Source organism: Prosopis cineraria, unplaced genomic scaffold (assembly GCF_029017545.1).
Source record: "Prosopis cineraria cultivar Desert tree isolate PC_DT_omini unplaced genomic scaffold, ASM2901754v1 PC3, whole genome shotgun sequence".
NCBI classification, from domain to species: Eukaryota; Viridiplantae; Streptophyta; class Magnoliopsida; order Fabales; family Fabaceae; genus Prosopis; species Prosopis cineraria.
Window position 1 is genome coordinate 878,073 of NW_026555334.1, and position 20,834 is coordinate 898,906.

Consider the following 20,834-nt stretch of genomic DNA (forward strand, 5'->3'; position numbering starts at 1 on the left):
AACAGTGCATATTCTACCATTTTTATATTATGTTTTTGTTTGATTGATATTGATGATTGGTGAATATACTTAATTGAATCGGTAATGTAGTATATCTTATAAAGTGAATAAAAATAAAAAAGGAAAACAATTTTATAAATGTTATCAAATATATTTCTTGATTTGTTGAAAGAAATTATTAAATTTCACAATTATCAATCAAAATTATATATATTCAAATAAAACAACTATAGCTGTGTAATTATTTTGAGTTGAGATAATATGAACATAATAGGATCACAATAGTTCATGGGTTTATGAACATCATAGAATCTATAGAAGCAAACAAAATTGTTGCCTCAGACTAAAATGATCATACATAAAATTTCTAAAAATGATGAAAAAGAAGAGAAAGTTAGACCAGCTGGTATATAATTAGCTAAAATGAAAACAGTACTCAAGAGGATAATATGAGTTCAATTTATTCATATAATAATTATTTGAACATCTGTGTGTAGTTATTACAAACAGCAGCAATGCTAGACTGAAAATTATTCAAAGTAGTCTTAACAATTGGAAAAAGCTTGAAGCCTTGTACTTGATCTTGATCATGCCTTCTGGAACTTGACTTTGTAAGGAGCATCAGTGAGTGCCACGCGGTTGTTACCTTTCTCATCTACAAAAACTCCGACATTTTTGCACAGACGTCTGCAAGATTTGCACCCACTTGGACAATAAACAAGCTTATAATCTCCTCCATACTCTTCAATCTTCCATCCTGGTTCCCCCAGAATGCCACCAGTTGTCACGAACCAATGATTTGATGAAGCATCAAACCGATCAAGCTTCCACACTGTGGACTGAGGACACTTATTGTACCCAGAGAACTGAATGTTTAGATCACTATAGACAGGAATCACGCCCTTCTTGGGGTTCAAAGGTGTGAATGTGACTGGTAAGGCACGATATCTATCCCCCACCACCACATCAAGCGGGCAATATTTTCCGATGCCGGCGAGTGAGAAGCCGGCATCGCGACTCCAACATCGGCCATGAGGTGCACATTTGATAATGGGAGCAAACAGGAAGAATGTAGTAATTGGAGCCAGCTCGGAGAACCTTGCCTGTTGTGTCAACCACTTGCCTTGGGGAAGCATCATCAGCTGCTACAAGCAGTGATTGAAGGCCCATGCTCAAGGCATAGAGCAGCACAAATAATGCGACAAGTGAAGTTTTCATTGTTCTCTTGCAAATTAAACCTTTGGGTTTATGATTTTGTGGAAGTGATGGAGATTAGAAGCGTGAATTTATAGTGCTTGTTCGGATCCAATCTGTGGATTCTTGGTGTAAGTTTCAATTAATGTCTCGGATAGACTGATTTACATACAAGGGGCATTTGATTAATATACAGATACATGGATATTAGAGTTCCAATATTCATAATTCTCTTGTAAAATTGTTCTCAAGACCGTAGTAGTACGGATCTTGCATGAATTTTCAACAACTGGCAATGTAGTCTCCTGTTTTGTTATTATTCATGAGTTCAGCTGTATTATAGAAGTCATTCTAATTAGGACAGTTATGAAGATTTTTTTTTTTAATTTGGCCAAAACTGTTATAATATTGGAATATATAATATAGCGTGGAAAATGTAGTAATTTATTTTTAGTGTCGTCATAGTTTGGAGGGAGTTTGTTTAATGAACATTTCAATAGGCTAGGCTAAATGTATGGTACTCTTCTTATTTGTCACCTAATCAGAGTAATGCTTCATATAATTAACGAAATAGCTTATAATTTATAGTATTTATTTGATAGTACTACATTTTTATTAACATTTGATGAATATTATTGTCTTTTTATTGAAGCTATAATTTGTGTTGAAATGTTCATTAAACTTACTCCTCCAAACTCTAACAATCAAAGAAAATATTAACTAATTATTATATTGCCCAGACTGCTAGATATATTTTAATCTTGACAAAATAAAAATTTTATAAAAATGAATTGTATAATCCAGATGGACACGTGAATAATCAAAAACCAGGTGGCTGCCTGTCGAAAACATATATTAGTGCCGTACAATACAGTGTCGGGAGAATTCATACACAAACCATACTACTTCAGGACTTTCGTAATTTTTATTTTTCTAATGCATATGGACTCAATAATTAATAATGGGACCCTAATATTTAATACATTTAACAAATGCCCACTGAATGCGATTTAATCTACCGTAGACTGGGGGAATAAAAAAAGTACAGAAGGATCCATAGATTAGAACCAAAGTAGTAACACTATAAATCTACGCTCTTGATCTCTATTATTAGCATCCATCACAAGTTCAAATACGAAAGCGTACAGAGAAATGAAAACCCTAATGTTAGCATTCGTGCTGCTCTATACATTGAGCATAAGCATTCAACCACTACTTGTAGCAGCTGATTCTTCACCTAAGGAAGTGGTTGACACATCCGGCAAGATTCTCCGAGCTGGAACCAATTACTACATCCTTCCTGCTGTTCCTATTACCAGATGCAGAGTACCCAATGGCCGGTGCCGGATTCAACAAGCCGGCTTCTCGCTCGCCAGCGTCGGCGAATATTGCCCACTTGATGTGGTGGTGGTAGAGAGATATCAAGCCCAGCCAGTCACGTTTACACCTATCAACCCTAAGAAAGGTGTGATTCGTATCTCTACCGATCTAAACATTCAGTTCTGTGGGTACAGTAAGTGTCCTCAGTCCACAGTGTGGAAGCTTGACCGCTTTGATTATTCATCGAAGCAATGGTTTGTGACGACTGGTGGCATTGTGGGGAAGCCAGGATGGGAAACTATTAACAATTGGTTCAAGATCGAAGAGTGTGATGGAGATTATAAGCTTGTTTATTGCCCAAGTGTGTGCAAATCTTGCAAGCATTTGTGCAGAAACGTTGGAATGTTTGTGGATCAGAATGGTAACAGACGTGTGGCACTCACTGATGCTCCTTACAAAGTCAAGTTCCAGAAGGCTTGATCAAGTGCAAGCTTCAAGCTTCCTCTACGAATAAGTGTAGTATATATGAAGTAATACAGACATACTGTACTTACTGGTTACCACTACACAAATGTTCCAATAATCATGTGAATAAAACTATAATAATATTATCCTCGTGTTTTATTTCAAATTTGCCATGGTTTTTCTTCCCTTTTTTTTCATATTTACAGTATAGTTATGGTCATGTTATTTAATTTTGTCTGACATAACAACTTTCCTTATACAGGAATGAAAGTGAGAGTTAATTTTTTGATAAAGGGAACTTATAGTACCTATAGATATTATTTTACTGGAGGCAATTTTATTTAAAACATTATCAACAGGTATTAAATATGGGCATTTTTCCAAACAAAAATTTAAATTTTGATTTGTTATATTATGAAAGACTAGTTCTTTTTACTAACCCCAATGCTTATTCATAAACATTCAAATATACATATATATTATCATCATGTGTGTTCATTTGGACTTACAAATGGTTTTTCTTTTCTTTTTATAAATTACAGAAAGTTTATATCAACATTACTTTATTTATGTTATATATTAAAAATTGTAGACGTACATCTTAGTTTGTTACATATTTAAGCTCTTAAATTTTTCACTTTTATGAATGCTTCTAATACTGATTCTACAAGCCACGAAGAAGTGTGGTACCAAAAAAACCATTAAAAAAGTAGCAAATTGTTATTTTCCATGGATTGAGCTAGCACAGGAAAAGAAAGTTTTAATTTGATTTTTCATTTTTATAAAATAGATTTTCATTCCTCTAATTCTAACATCTTTTGTTTCAAACAATTATTTTTTTCCAATCATTGTTTTTTTAAAAAAATAAATTTAATATGTTAACATTTTAGAATATTTTGTTAATATTTAAAAATTTAATATAATTTTTTATGAAAATAATGATATTAAGGTTAAAAAAATTAAAAAATACTTTATAAAATTGAAAATTAAAATAAAATTATATATATAATTAATGAATTAAAAGCATATTTTAGATAAAGAAGACTCTGATCTCCATTTGATAGTTTGTTACATTATCTGTAAATAGGGTTGATTAATGCTTCGGTATGTCACATCGTCATCTCTAATCTCTTATTTTAATAATTCCTCCAGTATTGATAATTTCAAATGATTTACTCCTCTGGTCCTAGTTTTTCTTATTTTGTTTTGGCTTATAAAAAGAGTTGATTTTATCAATCATAAAAAGAAGTTCAGTACACATAATCGAACCCAACAAATACTTTAAAAAAATATATATAATGTAACACACAACTTACCCGATTAAAAAAATGGAAAAGAGAAGCAATAAACTAAGTCAATAACAAAAAACCAAAACAGTAAACAAGAAAATTCAACCACAAATTAACCAATGTCCTGTTTATTCTGAGGAGAGCTAATATGAATAGATTCAGAACAACTACCAACCTACAAATCGGCAGCCAAAAACCCGAACAAAGAAAATATAGCAACTTCATTACTTTGGCAAGTCATCAAGGAAAACTTAACATCCTTGCATGATTCTTTGCTAGATAATTTATCCTGCACAATCTCAAAACAATGCCAATCATAATCAATACTTATCTGATCCTATTTATAAATTATTTTTAACATATTTTACCAAAATTAAGTCAAACTTTAAAACTCCTTAATTTTATTTAAAAATTTAAAAAGTTTTTAACTTTATTCCTATTAAAATATATAATCTTTAATAATATATTTTCTCTTTTCAACATTCAATCAAAAATAAAAAAAATAATTTGTGAGAAAAATTTAATGGTGTAATATATAAATAGGACAAAAAAAATTGTCTTTCTACCTATAAATAAAATCAAAGAAGTATATTATTAACATACATAATCATATTTGACCAAACCGTAGTGGTTAACTAATGTCTTGATTTTAAAGATTCTTATCAGTGATATGAAAAGAATTCTATTGACGTGGTGTTTAATATTTAAGAAGTTTAAAGCAGAGTATTTTATTATGTTCACTCAACCAAAGAAAAGACCTGCAGTTATCCCTGTTGATTAAGACATTAATTAAGGGAAAGCCCAAAGCCCAATACAAATCTTATCCCCTTAAAATAGAAAGCCCAAATCAAGGGTGGAGACCGGGGGACTAATAAGGGTCACGGCCTCTCCTAACTTTTTTTTTTTTTAGTAAAATATAGGGATTATATATTTTTAACCTCCTAAGTTAGCACATTATAAAAGTATTGAGACACTAGATGAAATTTTTATTTCAATTCTATAGTAATATTTTATGTATATATAGTTCAACTGTTGTAGTAACTTCAAGATATAGTTATCATAGAATCAACTTATTTTCAAGAAGATAACATTATAGTTGCTTTAAAAGTATTGATATCATTTAATTTTACTTTTATTTTATATTTGATGAAAGAAATTATAATAATTATTACTAATAAACTTTATAAAGTATTGGAACAAAAACCCCCAAGATATATTAAGTGAAGAATATATCAATTGAAAGAATTAAATAACAAACTCAATAAGCAAGTAATAAAGTTTTTTCATATTGAATAGAACTTTAGATAACAAGGATGCATTTAAATTATTTAATGCTTATGAAAAAAATAAAATATTTGCCAATGTAATGATAGTTTATATTAAGAAGAAATTTTTTAAAATTATTGTAAACATGATAATTAATTATTCTTATATCATGAAGAATTAATGAGAAAAACTTAAAAATAAAGGCATATATTTATTTTTGTTATATATATATATATGTATGTATGTATGTATGTATGTATGTATGTATGTATGTAAAATTGAATGTAAATATATTTATGTTATGTTATGTCAGTAATACATGCATATTTTTTTATTATTATACATGCTTTGTTATTTCAATTCTCCCTAACAAAATTGTTTGGCTCCGCCCTGGCCCAAGTTGTTATCCTCTCATGTTTGTAATATTTCTAATGTACACATTTGTTATATCCACTTATTTCTTTTAGAAAAATAACAATTAAGGATCTCATAAAAATATTAATAACAATGAAAAATCTTGAATTATTAAAATTTCAATAACAAACCATCGTTCTCACTTGTAATTAAAAAAATATGAACAGTCAGCTGAAAAATCAACAAAATATACTTAAAATTATTTGTAATGTCAGACTGTCAATTGGAGAATTTATGAAAGTTGTAAATATCAATTTTTTGTTATCAATAAGCACAATGATATTGAACAATTCATATAACACCCACTTAATAAAATAGGGCTTGTTGGTGTTGTGTACAAATAAACCATTTGAAAATCAAGAAAATACACTTAAGATTATTTGTAATATTAGTTAAAAATTTACATTGTGAATCATAAACCTATCACTTGTAATTTTTTTACTATTAATATATAAATAAATCATTTAAAAAAATCTACAAATACACTTAAAATTATTTATAACGTCAATTAAAAATTTAATAAAGTTAATTATAAATTGCAAACCAATCACATGATTTTTTTTTTTATCGTTTAAGAAATCAACAAAAGATATTTGAAAACCTCAAACTAATCAATAAAAGATATTTTTTTATAAATAAAAACTATGATCTCTTGTTTGTGCCCAAAAAAAAAAAGACCATGGTCTCTTGTTCGTATTTCAATGATTTAAAATTAATAGTTATTATTAGTGTTTTTATGGGCCCTTAATTGTCATTTTTTAATTTTTTTGATAACATTATATCCACTCATTCTTTATATGTGGAACATAACCTATGGCATTGTGCCCTACCTATTTATGCCTCATTGGTACGACGAAAATAATTTTAATAGAAATAAAAATAGAGATAGAGATGGAAATGGATATGGGGTTTAAAGATATATTTGGTATGTTTATGAAATCCTGATAAAATTTTTATCAAAAATATATATTCATAATATTAAAAGACCAAAATACTCTCACTAAAAAAAACCCTATACCAACATAGCCACCTTTCTCCACATTACTACTAAAAGAACCACCACCAAAGAACAATCAACGATCAACAATCCAGATTCAATCATCAACAATCAACAAAAACTAGCATTTAAACAACAAATTTATATTCAAGAAATTGAAGATAAAGTTTGAGAGGGAAAGGGAGATCCAAATTCAACACTTTTGCTCTACAACAATCAAGAAATCAAAGGCAAAGAATGAGAGGAGAGGAAGATCGCGAGGGAGATGAAGATCCAAATTTAACCCAGATCAAAGCATCTCAACCTCTCTTTTGTTCTAAGTCTTAGTTTCAGCAAATCGAAGGTTGGGTTTGAAGTCACCTTTAAGTTTTAGCTGTAAAATCAAAGGTTGCTGTTATTGGAAGAGGACCAGTCATCGTCAATTTTTGCCATTAATGGAGCTTGCTACCACCGGAGGTCGCTATCTCAAAGCTAGAAGTCACTGTTGACAAAGTTCAAGGTCGTTGACTAGTTGCTAGGGGTTGAGAAATCGATGGAAGGTTGAGTAGGGGGAAGAGAGAGAGAGAGAGAGAGAGAGAGGAAGGGGAAAAAAAGAAAAAAGGATGATGAAATTTCAAAATTGAATTTTTTGATGAAATTCAATTCCACCAATTTAAGTGGAATTGCTTTCCATATGGAATTAATTTTTGCCATATCAAACTATCTTTTTTTTGAATTCCATTTTCATTTTCAATTCCAAAGGCACAACTCCAACATATCAAACAGGACTTTAAGGAAATGTAATAGTATAACCTTCATTTGAGCAAGAAGAAAATAAGATGGATAAAAAAGTAGAAGAGAGAACTTTTAAAATAGCATAAAAAAAAACTATTTTAGAAATTTATGTTTTGAGTTTTTACTCTTCCCTAGTTTCTCTCACTTTTCTCTTTAACCAAATCAAGCCTAAAGCATCGTTAATATTTATCATCACTCTTTGAATTTTATCATAGTATCGAAGGTGCAACCAGGTCTGATGAAATGGTCAGGTCTTAAAATATGCCACCAAGCATACCTTCAATTGATTCAAGCTCGTCCTCTTCGTTGGCTGCCACAAACTTTCCGAAAGCTTTAGGGGCGGCGAACTATCTTACCAACCGTGTTCAGTCAAACTGGATTGAACTAACTTTCCAGTTTGCAAATGATCATCTTGCCTATCATCGAGGATTCATGTGGGAAGCATTTCTAAATGGACCAAACCATGCCTAACGCAATGGATCATGCAGAATAATGTAGCCAAGCTAAACATTAAAGGGCCATCCCTTGAAAAGTTGGGCATGAAATATAATATCTCAATTTAAATTTTAAGAATCAATTAAAATTAATAGGAAATTCTTACACAAATTTCTTTGAATATCTATCTATATGTAGTGTGGGAAAACAATAATAATAGACATGGCACAAACTATTATTTAAAAAAAAAACAGAAAAAAGAAAAACCCATACTTCACAGTTTTTTTTTTTTAAGTTTTATTTGATGCTTTTTAAGCTTCAAGTATCCAGATTTCATATTTAAAAAAAAAAAAAAACCTTACTTGCTAGTTCAAGTATGTTTTATGGTTATTTAAAGATAAACATCAAATATAAGTTATCATATTTTGTTTTTACTTTTTCTATTGTTCATTTGACATTTATTTTAAAATAACCATAAAAAAATGCCTTTATTTTTAAGTACACGGAAGACAAATGAATAAAGCAAAATATAGAATAAAAAATATTTAAAGACCAAAGATGATCTTCATGCACCCATTTAAAAAAAAAAGTAATAAGAGGTAAAAACTATTAAGTAACTATTATAAAATACAATAGACATTTCAAATCAAAAAAGGAAATCTCTTTCTATCCTTCCTATATTCACAAGTCACAACACATTCATCATGTAGTCTAGAATTAAATCATTGAAGTGAGAATTTTTTACTAGTACATCACCGCTCTTGAACAAAAGGATACTCTTATATTATATTTATATTAGATTTATAAGCCACATACAACATTTTTTTCTAGAATCAAGAAAAATCTTAAACTTCATTAATTGTCTAAAAATTCAACAAGTTTTCAACTTTATCCTTATTAAATATACATGCTTCAAAAATACAGTACTCAAGCATTTAATAACTTTTCCAACATTTAATAGAAACAAAAGGATAAAAATTTACATGATAATCATCAAAGTACCTTATAAATATGATCACAACAAATACTCTCTATCTCTCTACCATATAAATATGACTAAGAGAGTATCTCCAATGCCTTACCATCACCACTTAGAAAAAGGGTAAGCACTGTGGCTATAAGGAAGAATCCAGAACCTTCAGTTTGACTTTGGCTGAATCAATTTCTTCTGCAGCCCAACAAAGGTTTAGAGAGAGAACATTATCAGGGCTTTTTTGGCAACTTAAAGACATTTGGTTTTGTTTAAGAAAATAACAGTCAAATGGTAAGGACTTCTTACTCTGCTCCATTGCTGTTGCTTTTTCAATAGTTGTGCGGAAAAACAAGTTGCCATTTCTCTGGTAGACAGCCTACATTAAGAAAAATGAAGTCCAAAAGTTCTTTATATCTTCTCAAACCCACTCACTTACCATAAAGTGCATGTTTCCGTGACATGAGGGGGAGAGAGAAGAAGCAGAAGAGAAAGTAATAACTAATAAGAAGAGACTGTGGAACAAAACAACTATCTTATTCATCACAGGTAAGAAGTGACCAACAGAAAAACAGACAAAGAAAGTGACAGGCCATCTTTATGATATGGGAATTAAGGTCACTTTGGTTTACTAAAAAGGAATGAATGGAATAGATTAAAAAAATAAAAGTAAAAATGAGATGATTAAAAGGAATAGTGAGCCACATTCATAAAAGAAGAGGACAATTTAGTTCATGGGATTGAGAATCATAATTTTTGAAATTTTGGAAAGTGTGATGATTTTCATATTTATAGTAAATATTAATGAATTTTATCATCCTTACCATGAGGAGAAAGGATGATTTAGTTCATTTTTGTGTTGATTTTTTCAATCCATTCTATTTCATTTCTTTCTAATAACCAAACATGACGTAAATTGACAATAGTTACCTATATTCTGCATCTTGTCATCATCTTGTCCTGATTAAATAGGCTTTTCCGGTAAGCAATAAGGCTTCATTGGTAAGTGCTACAAGATTCAACCCTCTTAAATACACATACAAGTGGACGCATGCTCATACACAATCACTAGTAAATAATCATGTGAGAAGAGTCGAAGAACCAAATTACATCTAATGTTCAGTTATGACTCAAACAAGAAGTCAAGAACTTCATTTCCCGTTTACTTTCATCATCTTTTGAGCTTGCAACAAAGCTACAGGGACTGGCCCAATTTGACAGACTACGTGTTTGACTTCTACAAAAGACAAACACGGATGAGAGTTTTAGAATTGAGAAATAAATAACTAAACCACCTCGAAGTATAGCCTGCGACTGAAAGATAAATTAACCTTATTGCTAAATATAGGCATATTTCACGAGCACTAAAACTTCAAAAACTCCAAGTCAACAGTACCATGTGCCTAAATAACCTAAGTAACCTTGTATAAGACAACACAAGAAATTCAGGGAAACAGAAAGTTTTGTAGTGTCCACATCCCTTAATATCTTCAGTAGCTTAACCAATAATAAATTTTTTAATAAAGGAAGGGCATCTTGGCAATTGACCAATAAATATTGCAATTTAGTCCCTGGGTCTTTTCATATTTCAGAATCATTTGGTCCTTTTATGCAATTATGTTCTTTATGGGGTCCTTCAATGATATTCTCTCATAAAATTGTCCTAAAAAGTTCTTTCCCCTGATCTCATGTGGGAATGTCATTGACATGAGTTACAAGTAGATAAAAATTATCTCTTCAGCCATAGTTATATATATATCCTCTCCTGTCATCTTGTTCTGATTTAAAGATTTCTTTGTTAGCATGCAGTATGGCCCCATTGGTAATTGCTACAAGATCCAATCCTCTAAAATACATACGCACAAGCGCACAACAGACACCATCATCAGAAAATAGTCATGTGAGAAGGGTTGAAGAACATGTAATGTTCAGTTATGACACAAACAAGAACTTCATTTCTCTTTCACTTTCATCATCTTTTGAGGTTGCAGCAAAGCGACAGGGACTTGCCCTATTTGACAGACTACATTTTGGCTTCTAGATATGGCAAACAAGGGCGAGAGCTCTAGAATTGACAAAGAAATAAATGAATATACCCCAGGCCTACACTACTGCTGAAAGATAAAATTACCTAACTACTGGATATAGGCATATTTCACAAGCACTGAAAGCTTCAAAAGGTCTGAGTCAGTAGCAGTGTCCAATACAAATCTATACTCCCCCTCAGTGATGGGGGATCAGTCTCTCAAACAACATAGCATCCATAATTTTCGCCATCATCACAAGAACACTCAAATTTAGGACAAAGGGAGGAAAAAAAGGAAAGAAGGAAAAGATGTAGGAAAACTGAGACACAGCTCACCTAGACATCCCCTATTACTTCACAAAGTTTGAGGAATATAGTGGCAATATCATTTTCTCTAAACTGAAATTTTCTGTTTCCAACTCAGCATTACATGATTAAATGATGAAAGCACCATAAATGTCCGCTCTTTCCAGCATTATATAAAATGCCTTGACAGTGGATTTGCAGTACTCATTATGGGGACAAAATTGTATATTACCAATAATCCCCACAAGAACAAGTGCCATCCTTGAAGTGATGAAAGCGGCTGGAATCTCTTACTATGATCTCACGATCAACAATCTTTGCTATTAGCTTTATTGCATTATGACAATCCCCACATGTGCGAAGATTTTTCATCACTGTTATTGTACTGCCTTCCATAGTGTTAAGCAGCCCAAATGCGATTGCAAGCCTTTCACTATGATAAGACAACATCTCTTCCCTCTGTTCAGTTTCAACATCATGTAAAGCAAATTGTTGATCAGGAACATAACCTAATTCCTTTAGCTTTACCCCTAACCAGTCTAGCTTTTGGTAAATTTTCTCACTAAGAGGGTGGGACCTATCTCCAGTAAGAAATTCATGCCTCCAACCTTTCAGTGATACCCAGCTGGACCCTGGTTGTTTTGAAACTCCTTTATGTTTCATCATTTTCCGTATCCTAGCTACTTCGCTCCATCTGCTTGCAGAAGCATACAAATTAGATAATAAAACATAAGCTGCACTAGAATCAGGTTCCAGTTCAAAAATTTCTTTTGCAGCCCGCTCAGCTACATCCAAATTAGAATGCATCCTGCAAGCACCCAGTAAAACCAGCCATACCATGGAATTTGCTTTCATAGGTAGGCTTCTTGCTAGTGCTTCTGCTTCATCCAACTCCCCACAACGGCCAAGTACATCCACCATACATGTGTAGTGCTCGACTGTCAGCTCACTTAATTTCTGCTCAAAATATTTGAAAAAGCACCTTGCCTTTTGCAACATCCCTGAGTGACTACATGCTGAAAGTAAACCAGTTAGTGTGATTTCATCTGGATCTACTCTTTCACATAGCATTTGCTTGAAGACTATTAAAGCCCACATGCCACACCCATGCTGTGCACAGCCTACAATGGCTGAGTTCCATGACACAATATTTTTCTCACTAATCTTCTTAAATGCAATTATCCCATCATTGATATATCCACATTTGCTATACATGACAACAAGAGAGTTACCCACATATGTGTTAGTCACCAAACCTAGTTTAGTTGCTATCACATGGATCTCCCTCCCCTTTTCCATATCCTCCAATCCACAACATGAATTCAAAGCACTTGTTAGAGAAAATTCATTTGGAAAGACAGTCTGTTTCATCATTTCTCTGAAGACCTTAATTGCATGTTCATGCTCATTGTTCAAAGCATATCCTGATAAAAGAGCAGTCCATACAACAACATTCTCATGCAATATATCATGAAAAACCTTGTGAGCCACCTTCATTTGCTTGCAATTTGCATAAAATGTCACAAGTGAAGCGTATACATATTCATCAAGGCAATAGCCTAGCTTAAATATATGACATTGAATCTGAAGCCCTGCATGCAAAGCTGATATCTTAGAAGCAGCACTCAACCCACAAACTAAAGTAGTAGACGTGGGATGCATGCCCAAACTGACCATCTTCTGATAAAGAAGCAAAGCTTCATCACTCTTTCCATTCTGGTCAAGCCCACTAATCATTGAAGTCCAAGAAATCACATTGCGGGTAGGCATGCCCTCAAATAGAAGCAATGCCTCTTCAATTCTGCCATTGCAGCAATACCCATGAATCATTGCATTCCACGTTGCTACATCCCTATAAGGCATTTTATGGAAAAATCTTTCAGCGTCCTTAACTCTTCCCAACTGCAAAAGCCCATTCATAATGGTGGTCCAGGAGATAACATTCTTCTTAGGCATTTCATCAAAAAGTTTCTTGGCCATAATGAAATCTCCACAATCCAAACACCCTTTGATCATTGAATTCCAGGAAACCACATCCCTATAGGGCATTTCTTCAAAAAGATTCAGAGCCTCACTAAGTCTATGATTTTGTGCATAACCCATCACCATCATAGTATACAGGGCAACACTAGGGGTTGGGATTTTGTCAAAGACAATGCGAGCTTCATCTAAACTCTGATTCTTCAGGTGATGAGAGAGTAAATGCTTATAAGAACTTGATTTGCTGTTACTCGTGACACACTTGAAGCCACTTAAAGAATTTGCTGTGGCTGAAGTGGTACAATTTCTAATAACGGCAAATGAAATTGATGTGGGTATATATATGAACTTTACAAAAGCAGTGCACACTGCTCTCATGGCCATCCATCGCTTTGTCATGACTGTCGTCTAATTCCTAAAATAAACTCTTTGAATTCACTCTGAAATCAAAGAAATTTGAATCCTTCCATACCCAACACTAGACATTCAAATCCTCTGCACGTCAAGGAAGATGTGCAGGGTGTGCATCTCCTGACTTCTAATCTCAGACATTGGTGAATTAACACTCCATATCATGTCATATGACAAACTCATTTCAGAAAACCATTTTTCCCCCATTTTCCTTCTTTTCTCCCATTCTATCCCATCAAAAACACCACACACCTCTAATCCATTGTGTTCTTACACGAAAATTTGAGCTTGCAACAAAGTTATAGCGACTGGCCCAATTTGGCAGACTACATATTTCACTTCTACAAAAGGCAAACAGGGATGAGAGTTCTAGAATTGAGAAAGAAAGAAATTAACCAACTCAAAGTACAGACTGCAACTGAAAGATAAATTAACCTTATTACTAAATACAGGCATATTTCACAAGCACTAAAACTTTGAAAAATTTCCATCAAAAAAAAAAAATGAAAACTCCAAGTCAATAGTTCCATGTACCTAAATAACCTTATATAAGACAGCAAAAGAAATGCAGGGAAACAGAAAGTTTTGTAGTTCCCACCAAATCCCTTAATATCCTCAGTAGTTTAACCAATAATATTTTTTTCGATAATGGAAGGGCATCTTGGTAATTGACCAATAGAACTTAATTACAAGTTAGTCCCTTGGTCCTTTCATGATATTTCAAAATCATTTGATCCTTTCATGCAATTATGTTCCTTATGGTGTCCTTTCATGATATTCTCCCATAAATTTGTCCAAAAAATTTCAATCCCATCACCATTAGTTCATTTCCCTTATCTCATGAGGGAATGCCATTGACATGAGTTAAAAGTAGAAAAAAAATATTTCTTCAACCGTAGTTATCTATATTCCATATCTCGTTATCTTGTTCTGATTAAAATAGATCTTTTTTAGCATGCAATACGGCCCCACTGGTAAGTGCTACAAGATCCAATCCTCTAAAATACATCCACACAACAAAACCGTACGAACATATACCATCATCAGTAAAGAGTCATGTGAGAAGAGTTGAAGAACCAAATTATATGCAATGTTCAGTTATGACACAAAAAAGAAATTCATTTCTCTTACACTTTCATCATCTTTTGAGGTTACAGCAAAGCCACATGGACTGGCCCTATTTAACAGGCTACATTTTGGCTTCTAGAAATGGCAAACAAGGATGAGGGTTCTGAAATTAAGAAAGAAATAAATGAATCTACCCCAGGCCTAGGCTACAGCTGAAAGATAAAATTACCTAACTACTAGGTATGGGCATAGCAAAGATTGCACAATGGCATCGTGCAGTCTATATAACCAACCCATCCAGTGGGATAAGGCTTGTTGTTGTTGTTTTATTGTACTGGATATAGGCATATTTCACAAGAACTGAAAGCTTCAAAAGCTCCAAGTCAGCAGCAGTGTCCATCACAAATCTACACTCCCCCTCAGGGAGGGGGGATCAGTCTCTCAAAAAAGATAGCATCCATTATTTTCTCCATCATCACATGAAGAACACTCAAATTTGGGACAAAGGGAGGAAAAAAAGGAGAGAAAGAAAAGATGCAGGAAAACTGAGACACAGCTTGCCCAGACATGTTTCTCCTGTTACTTCACAAAATTTGAGGAATAAGTCATTTGGTTCATGGCTTACATATGACAACACAGGAAATTCAGGGCAATAAGAAAGTTTCGTAGTTCTCACCACAGCCCTAAATATCTTCAATGGTTTAGCTATATTATGGCATGGCAAGATCCCTGGCTTCAACAATAGATAGAGGCAAGAATATAGTGGCATTATCATTATCATTTTCTGTAAAGTGAAATTTTCTGCTTACAACTCAGCATTATATGATTAAACCTAAACCACCAAAAAGAACTATGCACAAGTTATGCGTAACTGAAAGGAAAAACTGTAAAATTTTACATTCCATGACCTTTCCAAATTGGCTTAAAAGTTAGTTCTTTCAAACTTTACCTAAGCCTGACCCCGTTCAGGTTCCAAATTGATTTAACAGCCAGTTCTTCCATTGGACTCGTAACTATCAAAACTGTAAAAGTTAGTTCTTCATAACTTTACCTTAACCTAACAGCCTAATGTTTGTAATTTCCGTTGGCTAAATCAACTAAATTCTCTGCTTCGGAGCAAAAAATCTAGGAAACGAGTATCAGGAATTGAACAAAGAAAAAGGAAGCGAAAAAAGGAGATACCCTAGAAGATGGAAGACTGTTGAGCTCATCCACGGCGATTTCGTGACTCTTCAGTTCCCTTAAAATACCAACTTTGGGATCAGCAGCGCCCCTCGTTATGTTGGTTGGGCCAGAGAATGAAGGCGCAGCTGAAGGCATTTGCGCCGAGTGATGCAAGAGGGAGACTCCTGGCCTGGGAAGGTTTTATTTAGTTATTTCAGTAGCAGCAGATGCACGAAATGAACAAATATTTCAGTAGCAAATTTCATTTTCAACATATCAGAGAAGCTAAAAAAAGGAGCACGAAATGAACAAAATATTTCAGCAGCAGATTTCATTTACAACTTCAGATAAAATTGAAGACAAATATGATTAAAATAAAGTACACACCTAATCTGAACTCTAGAGATGAAGAAGAACGAAGGCAAAGGAAACGGGGATCTGACTATCTGAGGGCTTGCGTACTAGAATGATGGCAAATGAAGAAAATGAATAAAGCCGGAGCGAATCTCAAATCCGATATGAGTTCGTGGGTTCTCAATCAGATTATGAAGTTTGAACGAAGCATGGGTCTGGCTGGGCGAGTGGGCGAAGAACGACAGGCTATAGACTGAACTGAACGAAGCTTAACTTGGAAAATAAATAAATAAATTTAAAATATAATTAATTACGGTAAGCGTGCAAATTCAAGGGTGACTTCTGACCTGTTTGGATAACCTTTCAAAACACATTCAAATAATATTTAAAATGTACTTTTATTAAATTTAATAAATAGTTGCATATTTTAAATGAATTTTTGTTAGATGGAAACTCAAGACTAAAAGACACATTTTGATGTCCTTTCGAATAGTGCCAAGGAGTACGAGGATGAAAGTCGGTAGGTCATAGTCTATGATAGGGGTGTTCACGGGACAGGACGGGATCGGGACACCCCTGTCCCGTGGCCCGTCCCGAAAAATGATCAGAACTAAAAATTTATCTCGTGTCCCGTCCCGTCCCGGAAGCTGTCTTGTCCCAAAAAGAGTCGGGACGGGACCGGGACGTCCTGGATCAACGAGATTATTACAATCTTTCAACTTATTACTTGACAAGAAAAAGCATCCAGATCTTTTTGTTCACAACTCAACCATATAAATTAAATTTTTTTCGCAACTCAACACCCAGATCTTTTTCTTTGAAAATATTTCTCAACAATGTCCTAATTTTATAGGAGATTTGGAGAGAAAAAAATTACTTCATATTGCTTCCATTTGAACGGCACTTGAATTCTTCCCAAATTCTCGATCACTTCAAATTCCTTCCCTGCAAAATCATATTGAAATAAAAAATTCAGTCTTGCTGTTCACCTGAAGTATTCCTATAATTAATTTATCATTAATTGTAGAATTGAAATTACTGTAAAAACACATTAAAGTTTTGAGAAAGAACCTATTTTTAGCGTGCCCCTGCAATTTATAAGTGGTTCACTGTACTCTTCAGGAAGCTCTTTCACATCATAACCCTAATACTTAAAAATTGCTATGGCAAAGAAAGAAACAAATTAGAGGACAAATTAGAAGACACAAATTGACTGCATGCTTTGCAAGCAAAGCTATACTATGTCAACTATCAAGGTACTAAACCTGCTACTTTTTCTCGACCTTCGTCATGTAATGTAGTCTCAACTAGTGATGCCATCATCTTAAATATCAAAATTTTAGAAATATCAAGATTTTGGAAATACCAAGATTTTGGAAATATCAAGATTTCCTACTAAAGGAAAAAAAGCAGTAACAAAAAATCAAATTAAATCAAGTCTACAAAGAACATTTCAACAGGCAGCAGCAACATTCAAAAGACAAATAACAACAACAATTCAACAAATACAGCTCAACAAAGACAAGTAACTTCTAAGTAATAAGTGCAACAACAAGTCAAGAATCAACAATTTAAGCCCCAAGTACAACTTCAACTTCAACTTCAACTCATTGCTCTTACTCTTCAACTGAGATATTTGAAGCTAATGATTCTTCTGAAAATAAAACAATAAACACAATATAAACAAAAATTATTAAATATATATAAACAAAAAGTTAAATCATATTAAAAGAAATAATCAAATATAAAAAATGATATTACCTTCCACAGCTTGCTCTGTATCATTAAAATTATCAACATCAACACCTTTCAGTTTTGCAGTTGATGGAGATAGCCAGTTTTGGGCACAAATTAGTGCCTCAACCATCTTTGGAGATAGGGAGCTCCTAAAATCATCAATTACACGACCTCCTGTGCTAAATGCAGATTCTGAAGACACAGTGAAAACAGGCATGGCCAATACATCACATGCAATCAATGAAAGGACTTTATATTTAGCCGAATTCAATTTCCACCATGTTAAAATGTCAAAATTTGGATCAAGTGCTTCAGCTAACTCTTCGTGCAAATACTTGTCCACCTCTGCGTACTTATCTGCTTGAACCTCAATCTCTTTTGGGCAAGAAACCTTTGAAATGAAGCCCTAGACCTAGAACTTAAGAAAGTTAAAGGCCTACGATCTGATCCAAGTGATTGAGTCAAACTACTTTTACTTGCTCCTTGTGTCTGACTTTAACTCTGACTTTGAGTCTGAGATGTGTCAACCCCACTTGAATAATGATCATATAAACGATACAAGACATCTGAGACTTTTTTTGTCATAGCTTCACGTTGTGTAGTCTCAGGAAACATATCCTCAAAAGCAAACTGCAAATATTTCATTTTATACCTTAGGTCAAGTACCACTGCTACCACAAGCAAAAGATTAAGTTTCTCTAAGTTCCCCCAATACTTATTATACTTGGTCAACATGCTCTTAGCCATATCACAAAGCAAGGAATCATGATTGTTTGCATTTTCATATAAAATTTCAAAGACATCAACTATCTGTTGAAAGCAAACATTTGAGGTCACATAAAGTGATCCTGAAAATTGCAAAGTAATATCATAGAACACCTTCAAAAAGATCACAAAATCTTTTGCATCCTTCCAATCATTTTCATTAGGGGGACCAATTAAATTTTTATCCAAGAAGAAGTTTCTTTAATCATTATCTTGCTGCTCCATCCTCTCAAAAACGCTGCAAAATTTAATTGCACTCTCTAACATGATGTAAGTTGAATTCCATCTAGTTGGACAATCCATGCTTAGTAGCCTCTTTGAATCAATTTTCATTTTTTCCACAAGCTCCTTAAATTTATGAAACCTTGATGGAGAAGATCTCACATATTTAATGGCATTTCGAATGCCTTCAATACACTTGTGCATATCCTTCACACCATCAGAAACAATCAAATTTAAGATATGCGCACAACAACGCAAGTGCAAGAACTCCCCATCACAAACTAAACCATTCCAATACCTCAAGACCCCCTTTAAAGATGCCAAAGCAGTGTCATTAGAAGAAGCATTATCAACTGTGATTGTAAACACCTTATCAATGCTCCAAAACAGCAAGCATTTCTCAATTTCTTGAGCAATTGTTTCTCCCTTATGATTTTCAACTACACAAAAATTCAAGATTTGCTTTTGATATGTCCAATGCTCATCAACCCAGTGAGCAGTTAAGCACATATAATTGGCATTTTGATTAGAAGTCCAAGTATCAGTAGTGAGTGAAATATGGATTTGAGATTTTTTAAAATACCTTTTCAACTTTCTAGCTTCTTCAAGGTACAACTTGTAGCAATCTCTAGTAACTGTCGCTCTTGAAGGGACTTGAAAGCGAGGTTCTAACCTTCTCATCATCTCTTTAAAACTATCACCTTCCATAACATTAAAAGGCATCTCATCCAATATCACAAATATAGCAATGGCTTGTCTGCAATCAAGTTGATTAAATAGATGATGACTCAAAGTTTTAGATGACCCTAATTGAGAGCCCGATAGCAAAGATTGTGCCAACTTGTTTGCTTTGTTCGGATTTCTGGGACATCTTTTTACATGTTTTCTCATTCCATTTGTACCATGTCTTGTAGAGTCACAACCAATTGTTGTTGGGCAATACTTGCACTTAGCACGGGGTTCTCCATTAGTTTTGTCCAATGGCAACCTTTCAAAATGCACCCAAGCAGCTGATTTATGTCTCTTTCTTCCACTGTCTCCTTCATTCTTTGACTCACTTCCCTCATTTTCCTCTTCAGTATCAGGTGATAAAGCATTTTCAGGATCTCCTTCTATTGTTTTAACATTTTCTTGAAGGGTGGGTGTAGTGGCCATTTTTCTTTGCAATGTAGATTTAGCCAATAACAGCAGCAACAACAACCCTTAACTGATTAAAACCTCATATTAAATATTCAAATAGATTTGAAAGAGACCAGTCTGACATAGTAAGCACGATAAATCATCAAAACTTTCAACAAATTGGTAGAGAGATATAATCCATTAAATCTCACAGCAGACAAAAAAAAAAGTAAGCAATTAATATATTGTTGCAGCACTATTTTCAGCAAGCATAACAAAAGCAGAATTAAAATATCACCTTCCTTGAAATCTCATGTCCTTTTCATTGAGATTAACCTTTGTTAATTAAAAAAATATTTTAAAAACTGAAAAGTCATACAAGTAACTATTTAAACCACTAAGAGGTGCCATTTTCATACTGCTCAAACATATCAATCTCAAGTTCTCAACCATAAAGGAAGCCCAATTTCCTTTACCCTCTTTAAACATCCAACTGCACAATAGAAGTGAAATTTCCTCCCCTCACCCACAACATTACGGTGTTCCAAGAACAATAAA

At 33.4% G+C, this 20,834-nt stretch overlaps 3 protein-coding genes and 1 pseudogene across 4 annotated transcripts; 1 reads left to right on the plus strand and 3 right to left on the minus strand.

Annotated features, from left to right (window-relative positions):
* Positions 1–436: 436 nt before the first annotated feature.
* On the minus strand, positions 437–1,232 carry LOC129304758 (miraculin-like; annotated as a pseudogene).
* Positions 1,233–2,326: 1,094 nt separating this feature from the next.
* Positions 2,327–3,145, plus strand: LOC129304593 (miraculin-like). The gene has a single exon (XM_054944304.1). The coding sequence runs from the start codon at positions 2,347–2,349 to the stop codon at positions 2,992–2,994; it is 648 nt and encodes a 215-aa protein (XP_054800279.1). The 5' UTR covers positions 2,327–2,346; the 3' UTR covers positions 2,995–3,145.
* Positions 3,146–9,282: 6,137 nt separating this feature from the next.
* Positions 9,283–16,238, minus strand: LOC129306002 (pentatricopeptide repeat-containing protein At5g46460, mitochondrial-like). Of its 2 annotated transcripts, XR_008592093.1 has the most exons (4): positions 16,098–16,238; positions 10,055–10,133; positions 9,434–9,503; positions 9,283–9,322 (listed from the first exon to the last, which is right to left on the minus strand). XR_008592093.1 is itself a non-coding variant. In XM_054946284.1 (2 exons), exon 2 carries the CDS (start codon positions 13,833–13,835, stop codon positions 11,685–11,687), a length of 2,151 nt encoding a protein of 716 aa, XP_054802259.1. In that variant the 5' UTR covers positions 13,836–14,188; positions 16,098–16,235; the 3' UTR covers positions 11,278–11,684. The 2 variants fall into 2 exon arrangements, 1 of the variants encoding a protein (XP_054802259.1); XM_054946284.1 differs by lacking the exons at positions 9,283–9,322; positions 9,434–9,503; positions 10,055–10,133 and adding an exon at positions 11,278–14,188 and having other exon boundaries at positions 16,098–16,235.
* Positions 16,239–18,049: 1,811 nt separating this feature from the next.
* On the minus strand, positions 18,050–20,312 carry LOC129307118 (zinc finger BED domain-containing protein RICESLEEPER 2-like). Its single transcript, XM_054947986.1, has 4 exons — positions 19,193–20,312; positions 18,837–19,018; positions 18,195–18,561; positions 18,050–18,087 (listed from the first exon to the last, which is right to left on the minus strand). Exons 1-4 carry the CDS (start codon positions 20,310–20,312, stop codon positions 18,050–18,052), a joined length of 1,707 nt encoding a protein of 568 aa, XP_054803961.1.
* Between the last annotated feature and the right edge of the window lie 522 nt (positions 20,313–20,834).